At 39.7% G+C, this 22,639-nt stretch overlaps 1 protein-coding gene across 7 annotated transcripts in view; it reads right to left on the bottom strand.

Annotated features, from left to right (window-relative positions):
* Positions 1 to 22,639, bottom strand: part of DOCK3 (dedicator of cytokinesis 3) — a 463,693-nt gene that overhangs the window by 248,535 nt on the left and 192,519 nt on the right. For all 7 annotated transcript variants that reach the window (XM_061617883.1, XM_061617886.1, XM_061617884.1 and 4 more), the window contains exons 15-19: positions 13,722 to 13,846; positions 11,565 to 11,727; positions 9,895 to 10,001; positions 8,549 to 8,720; positions 1,668 to 1,765 (exon numbers count right to left, since the gene is read on the bottom strand). In XM_061617883.1, the coding sequence (XP_061473867.1) occupies positions 1,668 to 1,765; positions 8,549 to 8,720; positions 9,895 to 10,001; positions 11,565 to 11,727; positions 13,722 to 13,846 (665 nt within the window). The remainder of the gene's footprint in view (positions 1 to 1,667; positions 1,766 to 8,548; positions 8,721 to 9,894; positions 10,002 to 11,564; positions 11,728 to 13,721; positions 13,847 to 22,639) is intronic.

The following is a 22,639-nucleotide window of genomic DNA, read 5'->3' as shown; positions in this document are numbered from 1 at the left end:
CACTAAGACATGGTGGAGGGGTATGGTGATTTAAGGCTAAGGCACACACACACAATAAAGGGTGTGGGCAGCACTGACTGCAAGTTACAGTCTTTTTTATTTTTAAAAAACCTGTATACTCTCCCTTCCTTCATTCCGAAGAGGGGGGAGAGCAGGAGACAGACAACGTAATGGAGTTGAGGGAAAAGAGAAATGATCTAGCCAAGCTTTCGAAAAAACAAAAAAGGGTGGGAAAATGCAAGCAACATGGTGGGAAAATGCAAACAATGGCAGGAGAGCAGGAGAAGGAGTGAGAACCAGCAAAATGGCAGTCAGGCAAAAAGGGAGGGAATGGCCAAAAACCCAATGGGCCAGGTCAAAGCTGCAAGCTCCAAGAGGATCTCCTCTGCCCAGCCAGGCATGCAAAAGAGATGCTCACCATCGCATTGTCAAAATAGGAAGAGACACAAGAAAGTGCCACTGCCCTCAGCAAGCCCAGCCAAAAGATGGGTCCTAGCCAGGGCTGCTGTGCTTATGGCAAGCTGGAGCTGCAGTCGCAAGCTCCAGCCAGGAAAAGATCCAGGCTGCAGCTGCAAGCCCCGTTGGAAAAGGATGCCAGGGAAAGCTCTGGAACTGCAACTGCATGCCCCGTTCAAAAACAGCGCCAGCCAGCACCACTACCCACACAGCCGGCCAGATCCGCAGCAGTGAAATCCAGCCAGGGAAAGCACCGGGACTGCAGCCACGAGCCCCTTTTGAGATGGGCACCAGCCAATGCTGCTGCCCACACAGCTGGCCGGATCTGCAGCTGCAAGCTCCAGCTAGGAAAAGCACCAGCCAGAGCCTTTGTGCACTCCAGCCAAGAAAAGCACAGGCTGGAACCGCAGGAAAAGCACCGGGCCTCAGCCATGAGCCCCGGTCGAGGAGGGTGCTGACCAGCACTGCCATGAGCTCTGGCCAGGAAAAGAACCGGGGCCATAGTTATGAGCCCCGGTCAAGAAGAGCGTCAGCCAACGTTGCTGCCCCCACAGCTGGCCAAAGCCATAGCTGTGTGCTCTGGCCAGGGAAAGATCCAGGGCCATGGCCGCAAACCCCGTTCCAGGAAAGAGGGAAGTTTAAAGAACCTGCGGGCTGCAGCCGCAAGATAAAAAAGAAAGGTCTGTCAGGTAAACAAGCTGGGTCAAGCTGAGGACCAAACTGAGAGATCTATGGGGCCACAGTTGCAAGCCGAGCAACGAAGGTGGAGAGACCGAGGAGGTGGAGAGGACTGGAAGTTCTACAGAGGCCTCAGCAGATCCCAATGGCAGGAAAAATTTACCCCCACGAAAACAAACAAAACCAAACACTCTCTCACCACGCAATCTCCACACGCAATCCCAAACACACAGACCAACAAATACAGTAAAGTAGAGAAGAGAATTAGAGAACTGCCTCAGACGAAGGCAAGAATGAACTGGAGTGGGACCAAAAGGAGCAGCTGGGGTCTTGACTCCTTTGCATTCTTGCCTTTGGATGCTAGGAGGTACTATAACCCACGTGATGGCATGCTACCTGAGGAAAAGCAGCTATACAGCAGCTCCACATCCTTCCGACTATATAGTTCCAACATTGATCTCATGAACCACTGATGTGCTATATGTTTATAACAATATCTATACATTAATAACAACTTGGAGGGGACTTTGTACCTTAACAATTTCTTCACCGCTGACATGCCTCAGTCTTCCTAAGATATCCATTACACGATCTGGATAAGCCTTCCATTTCAAGAGAGCAAGCAAGTCCACTGTAAATTATTGAAATAATAAATATAGATATACTAAGGGCAACATAATAGACCCTCTAATTAGAACAGAAGATAAGAATTATGAGATGTCTGTGAACACCTGACAACAGTTAAAAATTATTTCCAGAGAGACAAATTTAGTTAGCATCATTTAGTACAATAAGGACTGCAATCCTATGCATACTTGGGAGTAAAATCACATTCAGCACACTAAGTCTTCTGAGTAAACATGCTTAGGATTAGATTGCACAAATGTATAAATAACTATAGCAATAATATTACCACAATACATCTTTGATAAATTGGTAATATTCTCAATTTTTTACCATTTTCTACAATATGCCAAACAAAAATGTCAGCAAGTAAATCCTGGCTAACAATATTTGCTAAAAATACCCTACAAAGTATTTTTTCAAATCTTTTAGCAATGTTATATACTAAGAGTTAACATTCACATTTCAAATCCTAGAGCTTGAAAGTTCAGTTGCATAAATACTTATGAGCTACAGCATGGGTCACCAACATGGCTATGGGCACCAGCAGTGGCCTTATTTATTTATTTAATTTATATCCCACCCTTTCTCCCAGTAGGAGCCCAGGGCGGCACCCATAGGAAGATCACCCCTCCCCCATTGGGCTTGAAAAAAAGTAAAAATACTTTTTTTAAATCTAATGCCCGATGTTCTAATCTAATGTTCAATGTCCGGCAGAAGGAATGTGTGCACAAGCATGCATGCATTGTTATGGTATATGTGTGGTGCCACAACAGTTTCTCTGGTTTGCAAATGTGCCCAGGGGCGCAAAAAGACTGGCAACCCCTGAAATAGAAACAGAAGTGGAAGAAAAAAGATCCTCCAAATCAACTTCCCTACCCACAGGTGAGACTATCTCTTCACAAACTTACCACAGATCAGCCACTACAACTCAGATTACCACTTACCAGAACTGGACAGCAAGTACATTTCAAGAAGCGCTTGCAAATCAACAGGTCCAGGCATATAAGCAGGTTGAAATGAAGAGGTATAAATCAGGAGTAGCCAGCAAAGAAAGAGGGTGCTGTGGACCTGTCCGCAGCATCAGCACCATATACCATATCAGGGCAGGACAGTGACGAGGCTGGGGCTGTGTAGGCACACAGGTGGAGCTAATCTAGCAGCCCCACTGGTTCACTTGAACCACACCACCCTCATCACTGCCCTGCCCCTTCCCAGTATATTGCAGCAATGCTGGTGCTGGGAGGCCAGGCCTATGGAACTGCCTCTTTTTGCTGGCCGCTCCTGCCCTTCCTGTTGACCAAGGTCACTAGCAAACTGAACCTAGCAGAAAATACCTTCCTGCCTCATAATATGGTGATCTGTCAAACCTGGGCGTAAGTAAAGTTTATCTGCTGAGCCATTCCAAGTTTGCTGAACACAATTATACAACATTAAGCCTTGGGTGCATACTTTTGTTATTTTTCTTCATTTTCACAACGCACAATACATAAAACAGAAGCTTGTTGCTGGAGACAAGAGGGGAGTGATGTGATAATTCCACTTCACATATCCCACCCTCTACATGATTGAAGAACGTATTCAGAGACCAAAGAAACCAACATGTGAATGTGTGAAGCCCAACCTTGGCCATAAAAAATGTCAGAGACTTAATTAAAAATTGAGTAAAAAGTTTTATTTCATTGGAATTTGTTACATTTTACTTTTTTATAATAAGAATATGAAAGCCTCCAATTACTTATTGTACCGGTTCTGCAATATATTATTAAAACCTAGTGGCATCAAGGATGGAGAAGGATACCCATTGCTCCTATTTTTATAACTTTTCATGTTAAAATATGCTCAGAACTATTATACAGTGCAGAAAATTTGGGACATAGTGCCTATTCTAAATTGGCAACAGTATAATGCTGAGGATTGTTTTGAGCACTCCTCATGGTACAACTTTTTGTTTTTCTGTACATTGAGCCCAGTTCATTACCAATTCAAATGAAAGTGCATTTGTATACTTTTACTTATTGGATTAAAAATCAAGATACGGAGGAAGGAAGGCTGTTGAAGCTCCCTACGGAAGCAATCTTCTTTGACTTCCCAGAACAAGAATGCAGGCTACAGCATACAACTCATTTGATAAATTCCTTTGGTCTTTCTGCAGCGTATTGTCTTAATTAAAAACAACAATTGCCAAGTTTAAAAATCAATTAAGAAGGGAATTTATTCAGTAATATCTTTTTCTCTATCTATGTCTGCTCAAATTTAATAATGAATATGAAACCTCTTCCTGATCTTAACACTTTGCCAAATGTGCATATTCACCTATAATTATAAAAAAAAACACCTGTAAAGAACTCTCGCCAGAGAATCAAATCCCAAGCCCAAGGCAATTGATCCCAGCCAGGCACAACCCATGCCTCCCTTACCAGGGCTGATTTAAACCAACAACAACCCTATAAGGTAGGTAGACTGCCACTACCCCTTAAACCTGGTCATCCACGCTGGGCCAAAGGGAAATCCAAAGTGCCAGAGACAGACCTGCCAAGGATTCCAAAAGCCAAAAGCCAAAGATGCACTCCTTGTCTTGGAGCCTTAAGGAAAAATACCCAACTATACATAAGTCTGTGGCTAAATGGCCAAAGTGCTGGATTCAGAGCTAAATTCCCTCTGCAATGAACACACACTGGTAAATAAGAGGTAACTTTATTAAGATAAAATATAAGTGCAAAAATATAGTAGCAAGATAATTCCTTAAATAAAACACCCAAAATGTTAGATAAAACACAAAAAATACAGAGAGTTCACATCACAAGAAAAATAACAAATCTGTCTAGCCCATTCTACACTCACACTATAGGAAGACAGGCAGAGTAGCTTCATGGTTCCACATCTACCCCAGAGATGTATAGCCTGGATAGCAGTAAGAAGATGGAACCCCAACATCAGGTAGCACCAAGGAAAATTGGGGAACAAAGACCCAGAACTTAGCTCTACTTTTATTGGAAAAAACCCCAGCAACAGCCAATACCCAATCAGGGGGCATTCTGATTATGAAATCCTCCAGAGCTTTCTGCCTAACGGTCATGCACTTCTCCAACCTTCCCAGGCATGTGGCCTTGAGGTATCAGTCTCAAGCTGATAAGTAGATGTTCTTACTCACTGCCTAATTAATTGGATTCAACTGTGGGAACTGACAGTCTCACAGCCTTCTAGAGGCCCTAATTCAGGCAAGATGTTTTCCCCACAATTCCTTGCCACAGAACCATTTTAGTTAGCAAACCAGGCATCATTGACAACAACCCTCAGTCATTCTTGATGGCCATTATAAAAATATTCTGTATGATCAAAGTATTTGTAGACTTGGGGTTGTAGATTCTAGAATCTTGTAAACCAGGGGTGGGGAATCTCAAGCCCATGACCAAATTTAACCCATGAAGTGTTTGCCCCAAGCCACAGCCACCTGCTATCATATGCTATGTCTTCCCCAGTATCAACCATCTCAGACCCTATCATCAGCAGACAAAGTTGAAGTTAATTTCAAACTAAAAAAAACTGTTATAAAAGACACCCACAAAAGGTGTGCTTTTCATCCAATGTTACTAAGATGCATCCAAACTCAGAGGAAGGCAATGGTAAACCACCTCTGAATACCTCTTACCACGAAAACCCTATGAACAGAGTATCCAAAATGCAACACAAGATAGTGCTGGAAGATGAGACCCCCAGGTCAGAAGGCACTCACCGAGCTACTGGGGAAGAACAAAGGACAAGTACAAGTAGTGCTGTGACTAATGACACAGCTGGGTCAAAGCCGAAAGGAAGCCCAGAGGATGATGTGCACAGATGCGAAAGGAGAGTCCGGAGTTGTACGATGCACACAATAGGAACATGGAATGTGAAAAGCACGAACCAGGGAAAGTTAGAAATTGACAAGCAAGAAATGGAACGTATCAATACCTGGCATGAGTGAATTAAAATGGACGGGAATGGGACATTTCCAATCAGACAACTACAAAATATTTTATGCAGGAAATGAGAAATCAAGAAGAAACGGGGTTGCTTTAACAGTGAGAAATGATGTAGCAAAAGCAATTAGGAGCTACAATGCAAGGTCTGAGCAAGTGATATCAATGAGATTAAATGGGAAACCTATCAACATAACCATCATCCAAGTCTACGCTCCAAAGGCAAATGCTGAAGAAGAGGAATTTGAGAGATTTTACGCAGAAGTACAGGAGAAAATTGATCACACACCAAAACAAGATGTGCTGATAATCATGGGGGATTGGAATGCAAATGTAGGGAGCAGAGAAGAACTAGGAATTGTGGGGAAATGGGGCTTAAGAGACAGAAATGAAGCAGGAGAAAGACACTGAATTCTGTGAAGCCAATAATTTGTTTCTTGCGAACACATTTTTTGAACAACCGAAAAGAAGACTGTACACATGGACATCACCAAATGGTCAATATAGGAAACAAATTGATTATATAATTGGTAGCAGAAGATGGAGAAGTTCCATACTTTCTGTAAAAACAAGACCAGGAGCAGACTGCGGTACAGATCATGAACTGGTCGTATTGAAAATCAGAGTAAAGCTAGAGAAGAACAACAAAGCACTCATAATGCCAAAATACAATTTAAATAACATCCCAGAAGAATATAAAGATCAAATAAGGAACACATTTGAGGCTTTAAATTTACCTGAGAACTATGGAGTGAAGTCAGAGACGTTATCAGGGAAGAATGCAAAAAGACAATACCTCTAGTTGAAAAGAAAGAAAGACCTCAATGGATGACTGAAGAAACTCTTAAAATGGTTAAAGAGAGAAGGAAAGCAAAAACAAGAGGAGATAGAAACACAGTCAGAACCCTAAATGCAACAATACAGCGACTAGTACATAGGGACAAACAGAACTATTACCATAGTTATTGTATAGAAATAGAAGAGGACAACAAAAAGGGAAGAACAAGAGCCCTATTCCAAAAGATTAGAGAAATGAAAGGGATTTTTAAACCAAGAGTAGGGATGTTGAATAATCAACAGGGCAACACACTGACTGTTTGAGATGAAATAAAAGGAAGATGGAAGCAATACACTGAAGAACTCTATAAAAGAGAAGCCAGGATGACAGATTCATTCACGGAGGAACCGTATGATGAAGAACCAGAAAGTTTAGAATGTGAGGTGAAAGCTGCTCTTAAAATACTTGGAAGAAACAAATCACTGGGAACAGATGGCATACCAATGGAGTTGCTACAAGCTACTGAGGCTGAATCTGTCCAAACTTTGAAGAAAATTTGTCAAGAAATATGGAAAACTAAATGGCCCACAGACTGGAAGCGTTCAATATACATCCCAATTCCAAATAAAGGGGATCCCAGGGAATGCAGTAATTATAGAACTATTGCCTTAATATCCCATGCAAGTAAAGTAATGCTCAAGATTCTACAACAAAGGCTTTTACCATATATGGAGTAAGAAATGCCAGACGTCCAAGCTGGATTTAGAAAGGGAAGAGGTACCAGCAAACATACATTGAATAATGGAATGGACCAAGGAATTTCAGAAGAAAATCACCCTGTGCTTTATAGATTACAGCAAAGACTTTGATTGTGTAGATCATGAAAAATTATCAACTCATTTGAAATGTGGTGTTGGAGGAGAGCTTGGTGGATACCATAGACTGCAAAAAAGACAAATAATTGGGTGTTAGAACAAATTAAACCAGAACTATCACTAGAAGCTAAAATGATGAAACTGAGGTCATAATAATTTGGAACTGTGGAGTTAAAATCTGCCTTAACATATACACTATGCTGCTACAAAGAGTTAAGGTGAGTGTAGAAAGCAATGTTTATAAAAATAAAATATTTTAATACATGCATAAATGCTAGCAATTAGAAATGTTTCTAAAAGTACACATACAATAGTGCACATATTAATACACAAAAGGCCAAAGGTCAAATTCTATGCAGAATCCATGTCCATACAAGGTAAAGAATGAAGAAATCAAAACAATGCCAATCTGTAATCCTGAATTAACTAATGAACAATGGCCTATCCACAAGACTCAATACCCAGGAAATTCAAAGTATATGTTTTGGCCAGACATGTTTCGACTGAAAAGTCTTCTTCAATGGCCTTGCAGATGGATATATATTAATACATGTTCTGGGATATTGACTGATAATCAGATAATATGTAGATTCAATGTATTCATTTCCTTTTCTCAGTCATTTCTGAATCCCATTAAAATATTTTTTACCAACACAATAATTTGGACACATAATGAGAAGACATGATTCACTAGAAAGACCATAACGCTGGGAAAAATAGAAAGGAGTAGAAAAAGAGAAAGACAAGAGATGGATTGATTCCATAAAGGAAGCCACAGACCTGAACTTACAAGATGTGAACAGGGTGGTCCACGACAGATGCTATTGGAGGTCACTGATTCATAGGGTCGTCATAAGTCATAATCGACTTGAAGGCACATAACAACCAATTTAGAGCAGACCCATTGAAATTAATGAGCTTGGCTAAATTAAGTTATTAATTTCAATAGGTCTTCTCTGTGTAGGACTTACTTGGATACAACCCAGAGATTTCCAATACAAATACATGCTGCAGGCAGCTACAGCCAACCAAGAACCCTTTTCCATGTGAATATATAACAAATATGTCTTACAGCACTATGCGTCAACTTTTTTATATGTATATCTACTAAAATGCAATGTACAAAGCACCCCTCTATTTCTACATTCTATGATTCCTTGAAGTGAAAATTACTGTACCGTTTTGGGTGAGTTTGGTAGAAGAAAGCTGGGTAGAGACTGAAAAAGACTCTTTGGTGCTACGCTGGAAAATCAAACTTGAAGGAATGTTGGGACAGCCATTATAGTCCTCTTTGCAGCATGGAAGACCCAGGTACAGTGCATGGTTATTGAACGTGCTGTTTTCATCACACTAGAGAGACACAAAAAAGGAAATAAAGTTTACTTAATTTTTTTGCTACTTTACTCTGTGTATTGCTGTTCCAATAAACAGACTATATTAGACTTTATGTTGATTCTAGGCATACAGACATTCTGCATTCAGAATATGTATCAAATTCATTTAGTCAGCACACACTTTAGAAAACTGATTTCTACTGCTTTGGATAGATCAATCTTCCTCAATTTAGTGTCCTCCAGATGTTTTGTACTACAACTCTCATCATCCCTGACCAATTGCCATGCAATATGGGACTGATGGTTGTTGGAGACTGTTACAATAGTCTTGTAATAATTTAAAAGTTACATGCATTTTCCATTTGAATTAACTTCCTTTTAAATAGCTAGAGTATACTTGTTGGGGGTGTATATAGGGTATAAAAAGATGCATCCCTGTGCTAATCATGATAGCAATGCATAACGGCTTCTATTAACAGACTACTTCTCAAGGCTTCTAAACATGTTTATATCAAACTCTGTTTATATCAAATGTTTAGACTTCAGTCTTCTGCTGAACGATTGTGCTGTTTATCAGGCTCGGTGGGACACCTTATTCTATCCAGGACAAAAAAAATCTTTAGAGGGAGAGAAAAAGAATTAGTGTGGGGGTTTCTGCCTAAGTGACAATGTTATCCAAGGATGGTCCTAGCGTGGTGCAAAAGAGGTGGAAGGGAGATAAGATGTACTATGATACTTTTGCATGATTAGTAAGTGTAACTTTTTATTAAAAAGCCATTCCCTAGCAGAATTAGTAAAACAGTAAAGTTGTGGCCCTTTCATGAACTGAGCTGTTTGTCGCCCCACCTCCTTTTAAATGTAAGACTGTAATCATGCATGTCACCTATCTCAACCCCAAATATAAAGCTGGATACAAGTATAAACACTTCCTTAAGTGGAGGAAGAGGAGACAGTTGGGGAAGTTCTCTCAAGAAAGAGACAATAAAATACTTGTGATAGTCTATTTAGTTGCAGTATCTCACATTTTGTGATGTACTTTAATGGATGAATCGAGAACCATATAAACATTTATTTTTTGACACAGCAGATTTGTGCCATTATGGATTTATTCATACATACATCAACACAGTGAACAATGAGATGAATTGATGGCAGGCCTATAATATATAAGAAGTGAGGAACTATAGTACCTTATAAACATAAAGCTCATGAATATCATCCGATAGGGTAGTGCCATCATCCCTCATTAGTGGTGTAAATGCAAAGCCAAAAAGCTTCTTTTCTCCTTTATCTTTTGCTGCAATAAGAAATTAAATATTTGCATGAATTGTAATAACAAGCTAACTAACATTTTAGCCTATCCCTGCTACTTATTAAAAAACAGAGAAAACGTTTTCTATGATGCCTATCTTGTCTCAATTCAGGTTGCGCTTTCTACAATCATAAAATATTCTATTTATTCCTAGTCAGGCTTATGACAACCCCATCCCACAGTTCTGACAGTTCAATTCTATGCATATCTATGCACAGTGCAATTCTATGCATTTAAAAGACTCCCTATGTTCAGTGCAACTTATTCCCAGATACATGTGCACAGTGAAAATCATCTTCCCCACACCTTTCCTCCCACGGGAGACTCCACTGGAGTTCGTCCCTTCCACAAACAAGGCACTCTGGATTCAAACCATGTACAATATGTGACTTTTTAAAAAATGGAACTGGTTGCTGATAAAAGGAACTGGTTGTTAATGTCTTTTAAAGAAGGAAAGGACAGAAAAGGCTGCAAGGTAGCAGAGGTGACTGATAAACAGGACCATAAAGTATAATGCTATGGGGATAGTGCTACAGGGTCAAAATTAATACACCACAATGCAAGACAGTATGAAAGCATTCGTTGGCAGCATTTGCATGTCATGGTAAACGATAGTTAATGTCTTGCTGCAAATGTGCCTATCAAACTTATTTCACTCCTACCCACTATCTTTGGGGAGAAACAAAATGCAGCCCCTGGCTTAGCATTATGCCTCAACTGTGGCATGATTTGTTTCATTCAAACCATTCATAAAGCTAAAAGCAAACCTTGGCTGCAGATCGTGGCCTGTTTGGAACGAAACAAAGCAAGACCTCAGCTTAAATGTAACATTAAGCCAGTAATAGACATTTGTTTCTTCCCTGCACTAGTGGAAAGAATGAAGCAGGCATGTCTGGTAAACCAATAACTATGGTTTACCATGACATGTGAACTAGTTCAGTGACTACTATTCTGACTTTTTTAAGTGTACCTTTCAGCATTAGGAGAATCTGTAAAACCTAATATTCCAAACACCAACAAAGAGTATGGGCCATATATTTCACCACAAGAAACAAAGTTCAAGCATTGCAACAAAACAAAAAAGCCATTAACTTTAAGATACAGTATATCAAGATGTACCGAAATTCATTTGAGTTGGTGGCACAGAAAGAGAAATACAACAAAGTAAATGTGTTTGTCTAAAGTACAATTTTCAGTTTTCGCATATAAATTCCAGTTTTTCTTTCAATAGCTACTCTAATTTATTAACAAATCTTCCAGCCCTCCAACACATTATGAGGGATTTATTCACTAGCATGTACAGGATTTGCCTTAGGGACATTGCCACAAATTATCCCGAACTGCAGCCTTGCTAGAGGTTGTTGCAGCTGTTTTTACTGCAACTATCACTGGCTGAAACAGTTGTGAAAACATGGTCTAACTATTGTATGTTTTCAAACTATTATATTCTCTTGTGCCTTTGAGAAATTAGCACAGCATTAATCTACAGAAGAAAACCAGCCTATGAAAAGTAGGTCTCTTCCAGACAGAGAAGCATGTTGCACTCACTGGAACAGTGTCTGAATTCAAAACGGAGGTGAGAACCACGGAACCTGTCTATGGGAATGGGAAGTTTGATGACTTCTCCCCAACGAGGGCTGTTACTGTGATAGAGAACAAAGGAATGATATACACTCCTACTTGGCTCTCCTGAGCCTAAACTGATGCACTCCTAGAAACAAAATGGGGAAAAAAATACAAAGTAAGAATGAAAGAATATCACATTACAAAAAACACAATAATGTCAAGGAAGTATCATTTTAAGTATGCCGAAATGTAGCATATTTTAATTAGTCTAATTCATGTGCATCTGCTAAACAAAACCAGGCATGGAAACAACACTTCAAAATATTGAACTCTAGCAAATCATGGGTGGGGGAATCTAGAATTTTTTTAAACAGAATAAGTGGGTCTGAGGAGCAGATAGGAAGTGAATGCTAACGGTCATTTTCATGTAATATGTGCTTTTTCCTGAAACATTCCTATTTTGACTTTTGAAGAAGTCAAGCTATTCAAAGAAATATAGATTTCAGCACATTGGAACCAACTACAACTGACACATCAATAAAATACACTTAATATCATAGAATCGTAGAGTTGGAAGGGGCCTATAAGGCCATCCCCCTGCTCAATGCAGGAAGCTTGCACTTCCAGTATTCATTGGGAGGTGTGCAGCATAACTTATTGAAGCTTCTGGGTCTGATGGACCGTTGGCCTAATCCAGCAGACCCTTTTCATGTTTTTATGTACAAGGGAGTTCTATCCATTATGTGGTCTTCGGATATCCCACCTACTTCATGGGGTGCATAGCTTTGGGGAAGAATACATGCTTTGTATGTAGACGATCCCAAATTCAGTCCTTGGCATCTTCAATTAAAAGGCTCCAGTGATGGGAAAGGCCTCTGCCTGGAACATTGGAGAGTTGCTGCCAGTCAAGTTTCTGGGCTTGATGTACCAATGCTCCATCAGTAAAAGGGAGTTCATGCATTATTTTATCACATTTAACTTATCTGGGATTCAGCCACTGTGAGAAAATGATGCTTAGTCCAGCATCAGCCACTGGCCTGATCCAGCAGGCTCTTCTTATGTTCTTATGATTAGAACCACAACATCTCCAGCATCCTGTTCTCACAGTAGCCAACCAGTTGCCCATGAGAAACCCACAAGTCCCCCCCCTGCGGTTTCCAGCAATTGGTACTTGGAAACATACTGCCTCTGTCTATGGAGGCACAGCATAGTGATCATGGATAGTGGCAACAGATAGCCTTTTCCTCCATGAATTTGTCAAATCCTCTTTTAAATCCATCCATGTAGGCCATCACTCTCTCTTGTGGGAGCAAATTCCATTTTTAACTATGCACTGTGTGAAAAACTACTTTCTTTTGTCTCTCCTGAATCTTCCAACATTCAGAGTCATTGGATGTCCATGAGTTCTAGTTTTATAAGAGAGGGAGAAAAGCTTTTATATATCCACTTTCTCCATGCCATGCATACTTTTATACACTTCTATCAAATCACTCTTACTTGCCTTTTCTCTAAACTAAAAAGTCCCAAATGCTGCAACCTTTCCTCATAGGGAGTTGTTCCACTCTCTTGATGGCTTTGGTTGCCCTTTTCTGAACCTTTTCCAGCTCTGTTGCTGCTGTGCGCCTTCAAATCGATTACGACTTGTGGCGACCCTATGAATCAGCGACCTCCAATAGCATCTGTTATAAACCACCCTGTTCAGATCTTGTAAGTTAAGGTCTGTGGCTTCCTTTATGGAATCAATCCATCTCTTGTTTGGCCTTCCTCTTTTTCTAATCCCTTCTGTTTTTTCCAGAATTGTCTTTTCTAGTGAATTCCAGCTCTACAATATCCATTTTGAAGTGAGATGCCCAGAACAGTACACAATATTCCAAATGCAGCCACACCATAGATTTATATAACTGCATTCTGATTTGGGGGGGAGGGTTCAGGGAATAGCATTGGGTGATTGCCTTTCAGTCCCCTGGCTGGTGCGATGTGGGGTACCACAGGGTACTATCTTGTATGAAGTTCTGAACAGAATTAATAAATCCAATCCCTACACATATAAAGTATTTCCAATTTTTAAAAATCTAAAAGTAAATAAAGTTGCTGACAGAACTAAACTGATGCTAAATTTAATAGAAATAATATCTATACCTTTAGAATCTCTCCATCTGCATAAAGAACATACATAGTTACTTCAATGTTCTTCTGTACACTTTTTCCACCTCTTTCAAAGTCTCCTTTCTCTAAAGTCAGGTACAAGTCATTGCGTATATCACCTACACACAGAGAAAGAAATAATTTTTAGAAAACAACATAGAAGATGTGATGAATCTGTGAAGACCACAGATTTTAATCACAATTTTGATGGGAATCCAACTCATTCCAAGTATAAAATAAATAGTTAATAAAAAATGAACATTTTAACACTAGTGCATTAAATTAGATGGCTGTTAGTAATGCTGTATGAAGTCGGAATCAGTAAATCACTTAGGAGACAAAGGTGAGCAAAAGGAAGTGGGTAATATTTTTATATTGCTTTGTTAAATTTTCTGATTAACAAATAATGATCAGAAACACTCGTGTACATGAGTAGCCATATGTGGGAGACATCTAACCCCATTCTGATGTTTTGAAGCTCCTCCTCCTGCCCACAAGCTGTAAGCAGCTGGCCTGCTCAACAATAATTCTGCAATAACTCTGCCTAAGAACCAATGTCAACTTTCCGATATGATGGGCACTCCTTCTAACACAAACTGCCTTACAAGGATTCTTCAACTTGGAGAACTGTATCCCCTCTGGCCCAGGTGCATGGTTAATGGGGGAAGTGGTGACATCATGGCTAAGAAGGACCTTGCCCCAGAACAGCTTGGCAAGGGAGAATCTATAATACTGTATACTGTAGTTACCCATTCTGTTACCTGATTAGTTAAAACATCTACTTGAACAGAAATCAGTGTTTTAGTACTACATTATCAAGAGGAAATTTTCTTTTATCATATAACTGTCTATAATATAAATTTCAACTCAACTAAAATGAATGAAAAATCTGATAAGTTTCCTCCTGGATTCCTGACTAGTTTGCAGTTCTTGTACAGGCTGTAACAGTGACAATGCTTACCCACTTTTCAATCCATTCAAAAAAATTCCTATATTTAAGAAAAGCAGTAGCTGAGTGCAGAATGTAGCAATCTTTCAGCCCTTTTTTTGATTCAAATATTACCGAAAGGTATTTCAACATGAAATAATAAGGTGGTTTTTCTGGCCTACTTGGAAGTCTTTTACTACTACAATGCTAGGAATAAAGGATGAATAAAACATAAAGCAGTACCGTATATTCCGGTGTATAAGACGACTGGGCGTATAGGACAACCCCCAACTTTTCCAGTTAAAATATAGAGTTTGGGATATACTCGCCGTATAAGACTACCCCTGCTTATGACATGCAGGTACTTAGCAGGAAAACTGTCACTTATAAACTTATAAATATTAATATTTGGATTGTCCAGTTGTTTTGTTTTTGTGCCGAGGAATTACCACCAAAAACTGGGGAAAGATGTGAGAAATCTTTTTTTAAAAAGCAACATTAAATGCCTAGACTCTAGTTTCCAACACTATGGAGTATTTATTGATTGATTAAGAGAATTTATATCCTGCCCTTTTGCTGTTAAAAACAGAGCTCAGCACAGCTTACAAATATAGTAAAAACAATAAAAATACACAATCAGAGAAAAACAAGCCAAAATGTTAGGAAAAGGAGTCTTTCTCGCCACATGCTCAGTTCTAAATACTGTTGCAGCAAGTTTTACAAGTTCCTCCAGTATTCCACTGGTGCAGGCACTCAGACATTCAAAGTACTGTATGTTTCTTAGGTTTTATAAAAGCAGAGCTTTGCTTAACTCAAAATTTCTTCTCCCTTTGATAACCACATCTACACAGGTTCCACCTCCATACTCAAAATGAAACTGAGCCTGGAAGTGTACAGCAACCCCACACATACCTTGCTAATTAGATTACCAATGCCAGAATGTCTGTTTTATCGACTACTCTCCTGCTCCCCGGGCATCATGAAAGACCCAGTCCTGGGCTCAGAAAGAAAATAAATATCTGGTCCTCTTCAAAGTATTGATAAGCCTCTTGTTTTAATTGAAATAATAATTACAAATTCTTGTTCTTATCACTAATGGGAGTTAATTATCTTGCATATGCTGCTGTTGCTTCTATGGCTGTAACGGAGTGAGGTTAAAGATAAGTGAAATGCAAATAGGAAAAAAAAATACAGAAGGCACTAACACTTTCCTAAATGTAATACCATACCAACCACAAGAAGATTCCTATAAGGCAAAAAACTAAGCATCTCACAACCAGTCAGGATTCCTAACCAAAAACCAAAAATATGATAAATGAAGAAATATTTATATAAGCATAACTATCAAATATATTTATTATTTACACAAACTGTAAAGATATTTATAGTGCAATCCTAAATTTATTTATTCAGAAGCAAGTCCCAGCGTATTCAATGGGGCTTACTCAAACAGGGACAGAAATGCAACCTCAAGTGATAAGCAACTTCATTCACACAACCCAAAATTCCGAATCATGCCACTTTACACTGTTTTGCAACTGTTTATACTTGTTTTTATGGTTATTGGATTTTAAATGGCTTTATTTCTTGTTGTGAGCTGCCTTGGTTTCCAACCCTACCTCACAGGGGGGTTGGAAAGACTCCATACACACACACACACACTGCAGATGTATAAACACATACAGCCCATATAATAGTTTATTGTCAAACCAATTGGTCATTGCAGAAAAATCAGTATTAGTTTTTTAAAAATCAGTATTAGTTTCCTACAGAATAAAAACTGCAATACCTAAGTAAGCCCTGCCTACTTGCTTTAAAATAGGACTGGGGGGGGGGGCAGAAAGAGAACACAAACACAATTCTTTTTTACATTCACTCCAAAGTCCCATTGATTTTCAGCACATTCATAATCATGTCTACTCAAAAGTAATTCCTACTGAATTCAATAGGATTTACTCTGGACATATGGGATTAGCACTGTTTTTACCCCCAAAAGCAAGTATTGAGAAGGTTTTCAAAACACTGCCCAGGATCTGACTCCTACACACAACAGGGGGAAAAACTGAAATGTATATACCTACCCAATTTATGAGATTTTCAGATAAACAGGAGGGGAAACCACCATTTTCTGGCCTCGCAATGAGGTTTTGCAGACACTGCCACCAAACAAACACTTCACTGATTGGCTGAAATCCTGAACGGGCGGGGTTAAAGCTACAAAGTGCTACACAGTAGTTTAAAAAAAGATTTAACCAGGGGGGGGTGCCTGACGTTTTTATATATATCTCGAGAACCGCACCACCTAGAAACTTAATTTTTTTTTTAAATGAAAGCTGAGAATCCGGGCCACCTAAGGGGCTAGCCGGGCGCCGGGTGGCATGCTTAGAATTCGGGTAAAACCCAGCTATCCGGGCAATATGGCAACCCTAATAAGACGACACCCGGCGTAAAAGACGACCCCCGACTTTGGAGAAGATTTTCCAGGGTTAAAAAGTCGTCTTATACGCCGGAATATACGGTATTTGTTTTCATTCAGAAATCCTCTCATTTTTAACACAAATACAATTTCCTCCCTTGTAGTCTCTTTCTGCAGTCAACACAATCAACAAACATGTTCCCATTTTCCTCCCCCCCAATGTACTGATTCTATAGGCATGTGTTGCCAAAACACTCTTTATTAGTAACAAGTACAACTCTCTTGCTTTGTATAACTAACAAAGAGTTATATTTTACTAGCACATGTTAGGGACCATTTCTGAATGAGAATTTTGCTCCCTACTTTCATTTGCACTGTGTTATTCACTGCTGATTACAGGTAGCCTATGCATGGAATGGAAGGCTGAAATTCCAGCCAAGGGAAGACCCAGGAGCAGCCTGAGCCATAACCAAAAGCCAGGTGATCCATGTATTCTGAAGTGTTGCCTATGTGATACACAGTCATCATCCCTGTGGTGTGCAGCACTGCCTATTGTAGGAAAATTAAGTCCCCAGCGACAAGCAACTGACAGGTATAGTCATTACTGTTAATTTTTACCTTTGTCCTGTTAGACCAGGGAGGGACAGGACCTTTATTGATTGATTGATTGATTTAACAAAATTTATGTTAAATGTAAAGACCCCTAAGCAGTTTACAAAAACATTAAAATTATCAATAAAAGTTAAAAATAAGTAATTAAAACGTATTTTAAAAAATTCAAACAGCTACTAAGTAAACAAAATTAAAACAGATCAACATCTACGTGTCTGGTTAGGCTTGCCTAAACAAAAAAAAAAATTAAGTAGGCACCAAGAGGAATACAACGAAAGTGCCTGTTTGATGGTAACAGGCAGGGAATTCCAAAGAGTAGGTGCTCCCAAACTAAAAGAACAATTTCTTACAATTGTGGAATGAGTATTTTGTGGCATCTGTAACAGTGCCTGTTCCACAGATCAAAGTGCCTGAGCAGGCACATATGGGGTAAGGCAGTCTCACAAGTAAACTGGTCCCAAGCTGTTAAGGGCTTTATATACCAATAGTAACACCTTGAACTTGGCCTGGTAAAAACTTGGCCCCTAGTGTAGATCTTTGAGCATAGGTATTATATGCTGACAGGGTCTCACACTTGTCAGCAATCTGGTAGCAGCATTCTGTAGTAATTGCAGTTTCCAGATCAAGTGCAAGGGAAGCCCCCACATACAGTTCATTGCAGTAATCCAGTCTTGAGTAACCAATGCCTGAAGTACTGTGGCCAAGCTCTCCTAAGACTATTACCACTCAACCCAGTTATACAATCATCCCGACTTTGATAGTACAAGAAAATGGGGTTTTCTTTGCAGCAGCCAGGAATCTTTTGAATCCCATCCTGCACACCCCTTTCTCCTCCTCCTCTATCACTTTCTGTTGCTGAAGAGGTACTCTCACTATGTGCATTCAATATTGATTCAATTCTGTGGAACCCTTTCTCAGTTGAGACCAGAGAAGTGAACTTCCATTGCTTGGTTAAGACTTTTTATTTCAACAGGCATTTTAAATATGTTTTTCTGATTTTATGGTTAATTCTAACTGATATTATGCTATATCCCTTTTTTATCCTTATCGTATACTGCCTAGAAGCTGCAGAATGAATGCATGAATAGTGCCTACCAACCACTCACCAGGGAGTTCCTACCAAACACTCTTGCTAGACTCTAGTGGCTTTCTGTTTCAGTTATGTTCACCATTCATCCAAAAACATAGTCACTCTAGATAACCCCATATCTAGATATTGTTGCATCCTACAATGCACACAGAGCCCCAAATGGTTTGAATACACCTTTTTATCTACTTTGTCATGTGGATGAAAACCTATGCTTTCATCCACACCAGGGAACGATATTAAATACCACAACATGTGGGTATTCTAGATAATTCTCATAATTATCAATATGCTGATAATTCAATACATTTTGCTGCCTGAAATACAGGACAAGATGGCACCACCACCAATCCATGCACGGAAGGTACCTGGACTGGTAATTGAATGTTATTTCCATACTGGCAATGGGATAGTGTGCTCCACTGCACCTGAGACCATGAGGATTGTTATGGGAATGCAGGACAGGCCAAGGGGGACACACATCTCTTTCCAGCCACAGAAGGCTTAGGAACAACAGCATGGGAACTGCCATTGCTGCCCCTCAGCAACAGCAGGGTTGGTCCTGTTAACTATCGCAGAATGTTGAAAATCTCAGTTTGGTACAACTACAAATATTCTAGGGAACACAAACCAGCGTGGATTTTTCACATTCCGCAATTTTAAATTGAAAATATCCCCATGCCATTCTGCAGCTTCCCATAAGCTCATTTCAAAACAAAACCTTACAAAACTTATAGTCCTGAACTCAGAAACGCTTGCTTAACAACAATTTTCATGGCGATACACAAAAGAGTCAGAGAGAATAGAGAGTTCAAAGTCTAAAAAGAGAGAGAAAAACCCCAGATCCCTTTTGGACTTTTTTCTGTCAGAGTTCTCATAGTCTGTTGAAATCCATTAAAAATCAGCCATGCTCACAGAGGACCTATAATTCTAATACTGACCTTGCCCCATACTCTGACCTTCATCTTCTGCAGTTTAAAAGAATGCCTAGCTGATTTTTAATTAATTTAACAAATCTTGGCTGGAACTCAATGATAATGTGGGGCATGCTCAGTAAGAACCAACTGTTAGTGTTCTAAAAGCCAGACTCACAGCTGCTGGGCTTGGCTAATGAGGGGGCCACACCCACACCAGACTTTGATTTCACTTGAGACAGTCATGGCTTCCCCCAAAGAATCCTGGGAAGTGTAGTTTGTGAAGGGTGCTGAGAGGAGGCTCCTATTCCACTGACGGAGCTTCAGTGGCCAGACTGGTTAACAGTCAGCCACTCTGATTGAAGGTCTGTGACGGGAACAGGGTGTCCACTAGCAACTCTCAGCACCTTTCACTAACTACACTTTCCAGGATTCTTTGAGAGAAGTCATGACTGTGTAAAGTGAAATAAAGGTCTGGTGTGGATGTGGCCAGGGACAGCTTTGGTTTGGTGGGAGGCTACATGTGCCTGCTGTAGAATAAAATGGTGGGGGAAACACTGAAAAGCAATGATACTGTTCACAATGTTTTCCTTTTAGAAAGAAAAGGGGCTTCCCCTCTGCCCAGTGCCCACCCACCCAATCTCCTCCCCTCCCCCTCCTCTCCCTGCCCCTCCCCCAGCTGAGTGTTGGACTACAACTGGGAGACCAGGGTTCGAATCCCCACATAGCCATGAAGCTCACTGGGTGACCTTGGGCCAGTTACTGCCTCTTAGCCTCAGAGGAAGGCAATGGTAAAACCACCACTGAATACTGTTTACCATGAAACCCCTATTGATAGGGTCTCCATAAGTTGAGATCAACTTGAAGGCAGTCCATTTCCATTTTCAAACACGATTGCACACGAATAAATCCCACTGAACTCAAAAAGTATACAAATGATCAAACCCACCCAGTCCAGATATTGGACTGCCCTACAGATTTGTCAAAATGCAAAGACAATTTGGGTTGGTCTTTCACAGTCCAATCCACTTCCTGTGTAGCTTGGAAGAATTTGGTAACATGTGCCTCTGAGCATATGGTGAGTGGTGGCAACACCTGCAATCAGCCCAAATAATAGAAACAAGACATGTGCTGTGCTGATCTTGGTTTAGCAGGGAGGAAGCAACATTTTTAAGACAGTTGATATAGTTCAGATGGTCACTTTACATATGTATGTTTTACTTTGCAATTTTAGTGAACTTTCCTATAGGAAATCATTTTCTTTTGCTTCTATTTCTGTGAATATGTGAAGTACAGCAACACTTTGCAAAATTTACACTAAAAAAACTCCAAATATAATTGTGGAATGAAGGTTCTGATTATTCTGCAGAACAGTCTACAGTGGACATCAAGAGTGTCTCAATTTGCACAAGATAAAACAGTGGGAGATGAAATATATTCTAGCAAAATGCTAGGTGTGCTCTATGCTTTAATTGACTGTGCCCATCTTGCCTTAAATGAAGTGGTTTAAACATAGCAGGCTGAAAACATGCATTCTCTTTTTTCCAACAGCTAGAGTCATTGCTGAAGTAGCAACACAATGTAATCAATCTGGTTATACATCAAACTGCAGTTTCAGATTCAACTGTTAATGCACCCAAAATAGAAATAGAACCTCCAATTCCAACACAAAAGGCTGTCTTCACCATCATATGACATTGACCAATAAAAAGGCTTTGAAATTAATAAAAATAAATTTGACAGTTTTCTAGGATGAATAATGAGGGAAATATAATTTTCTAGATTAGATCTCTGTAGAAACATTAGTAACACAGGAAAGAAGCAAAGTAAGAAGAACACCAACAAACATACAAAAATGTAATTCTCCATCTTTGGAGATGGCAGGTGTTGCCACCACTCACCATATGCTCAGAGGCACATGTTACCAAATTCTTCCAAGCTACACAGCAAGTGGATTGGACTGTGAAAGACCAACCCAAATGGTGTTTGCATTTTGACCAATTTGTAGGGCAATACAATATCTCAGAGAGGAGATCAGGTCTCCTGCTCCCCTGGTGCATTCACTATAGCTGCCCAATTTCCCTGCTTTTTAAAGTTTGATAGAAATATTTGTCGGCTATAGGTACGTTCTTAAACTGCAAGGGTTTTTTTGCCTATTAGTGAATCTAGAATAAAATCAAGTTCTGTTTCAGCTGGGAAACAATATGCTCTTAAAAGCAAGCAGAGCTAGTGAGAAATAGAAGCTGTTGAGATTCATGGCTGAAAACAGCTGGATCTCAGAATCTCCTCTCTCTGGTTTAGACTTACCTATTACTAGGAAAATATGGATGCTGTGCATGTGGAGGAAGCATTTGTAAAGTGCAAGGATTTTGGGAGATGATCATGTGTAATCCCTGCTAGTGAGCATCAGACCATCTAGGAGTAGGAGAGGGCAGGTTTTATCTTTAGAACTGACCCTCAAATACTTATTTACTTTGCATCACAGAACCATTAATAATCAAACTTGCTTCTACCTAAACACTTCAAACTTTCATCTGTATACCCCATTCTCTATATCCTTTCTTGACACTACAGTGTGACAAAACTGAGTTGGCTTATAGATATGGTCCACATTAATATATGAGATGAAGGTATGTTAACAACAATTTCACTAGCAAAAACAAACAAATCGCTATTATTAAAGAGCTTAATATCAAAGTAATATAGAGTTTGGAGAAACAAAGATGAGCAAATAAATACATTAAAAACAACAAAACTCCACTTAGATTTACAAAAGTGAAGTGAAGAGAGGGGACACTAAGACCAACTACTTCCCATAATCCAAATCCTTTTACAGGCAGATTATTCCTGGAGAGTCATCAGATGGAGGTACACCCTTTCCTTCTGAGATCCTCTTGGCCCTTTTGCTGCTAGCAGACTTGTTTCAGGGACTTCTGTCATATATTTTGAGCTGAA

Source organism: Rhineura floridana, chromosome 3, assembly GCF_030035675.1.
Source record: "Rhineura floridana isolate rRhiFlo1 chromosome 3, rRhiFlo1.hap2, whole genome shotgun sequence".
Lineage (NCBI taxonomy): Eukaryota > Metazoa > Chordata > Lepidosauria > Squamata > Rhineuridae > Rhineura > Rhineura floridana.
Note: the sequence above shows the minus strand (reverse complement) of the source record. Positions and strands in the feature narration are given on the sequence as shown.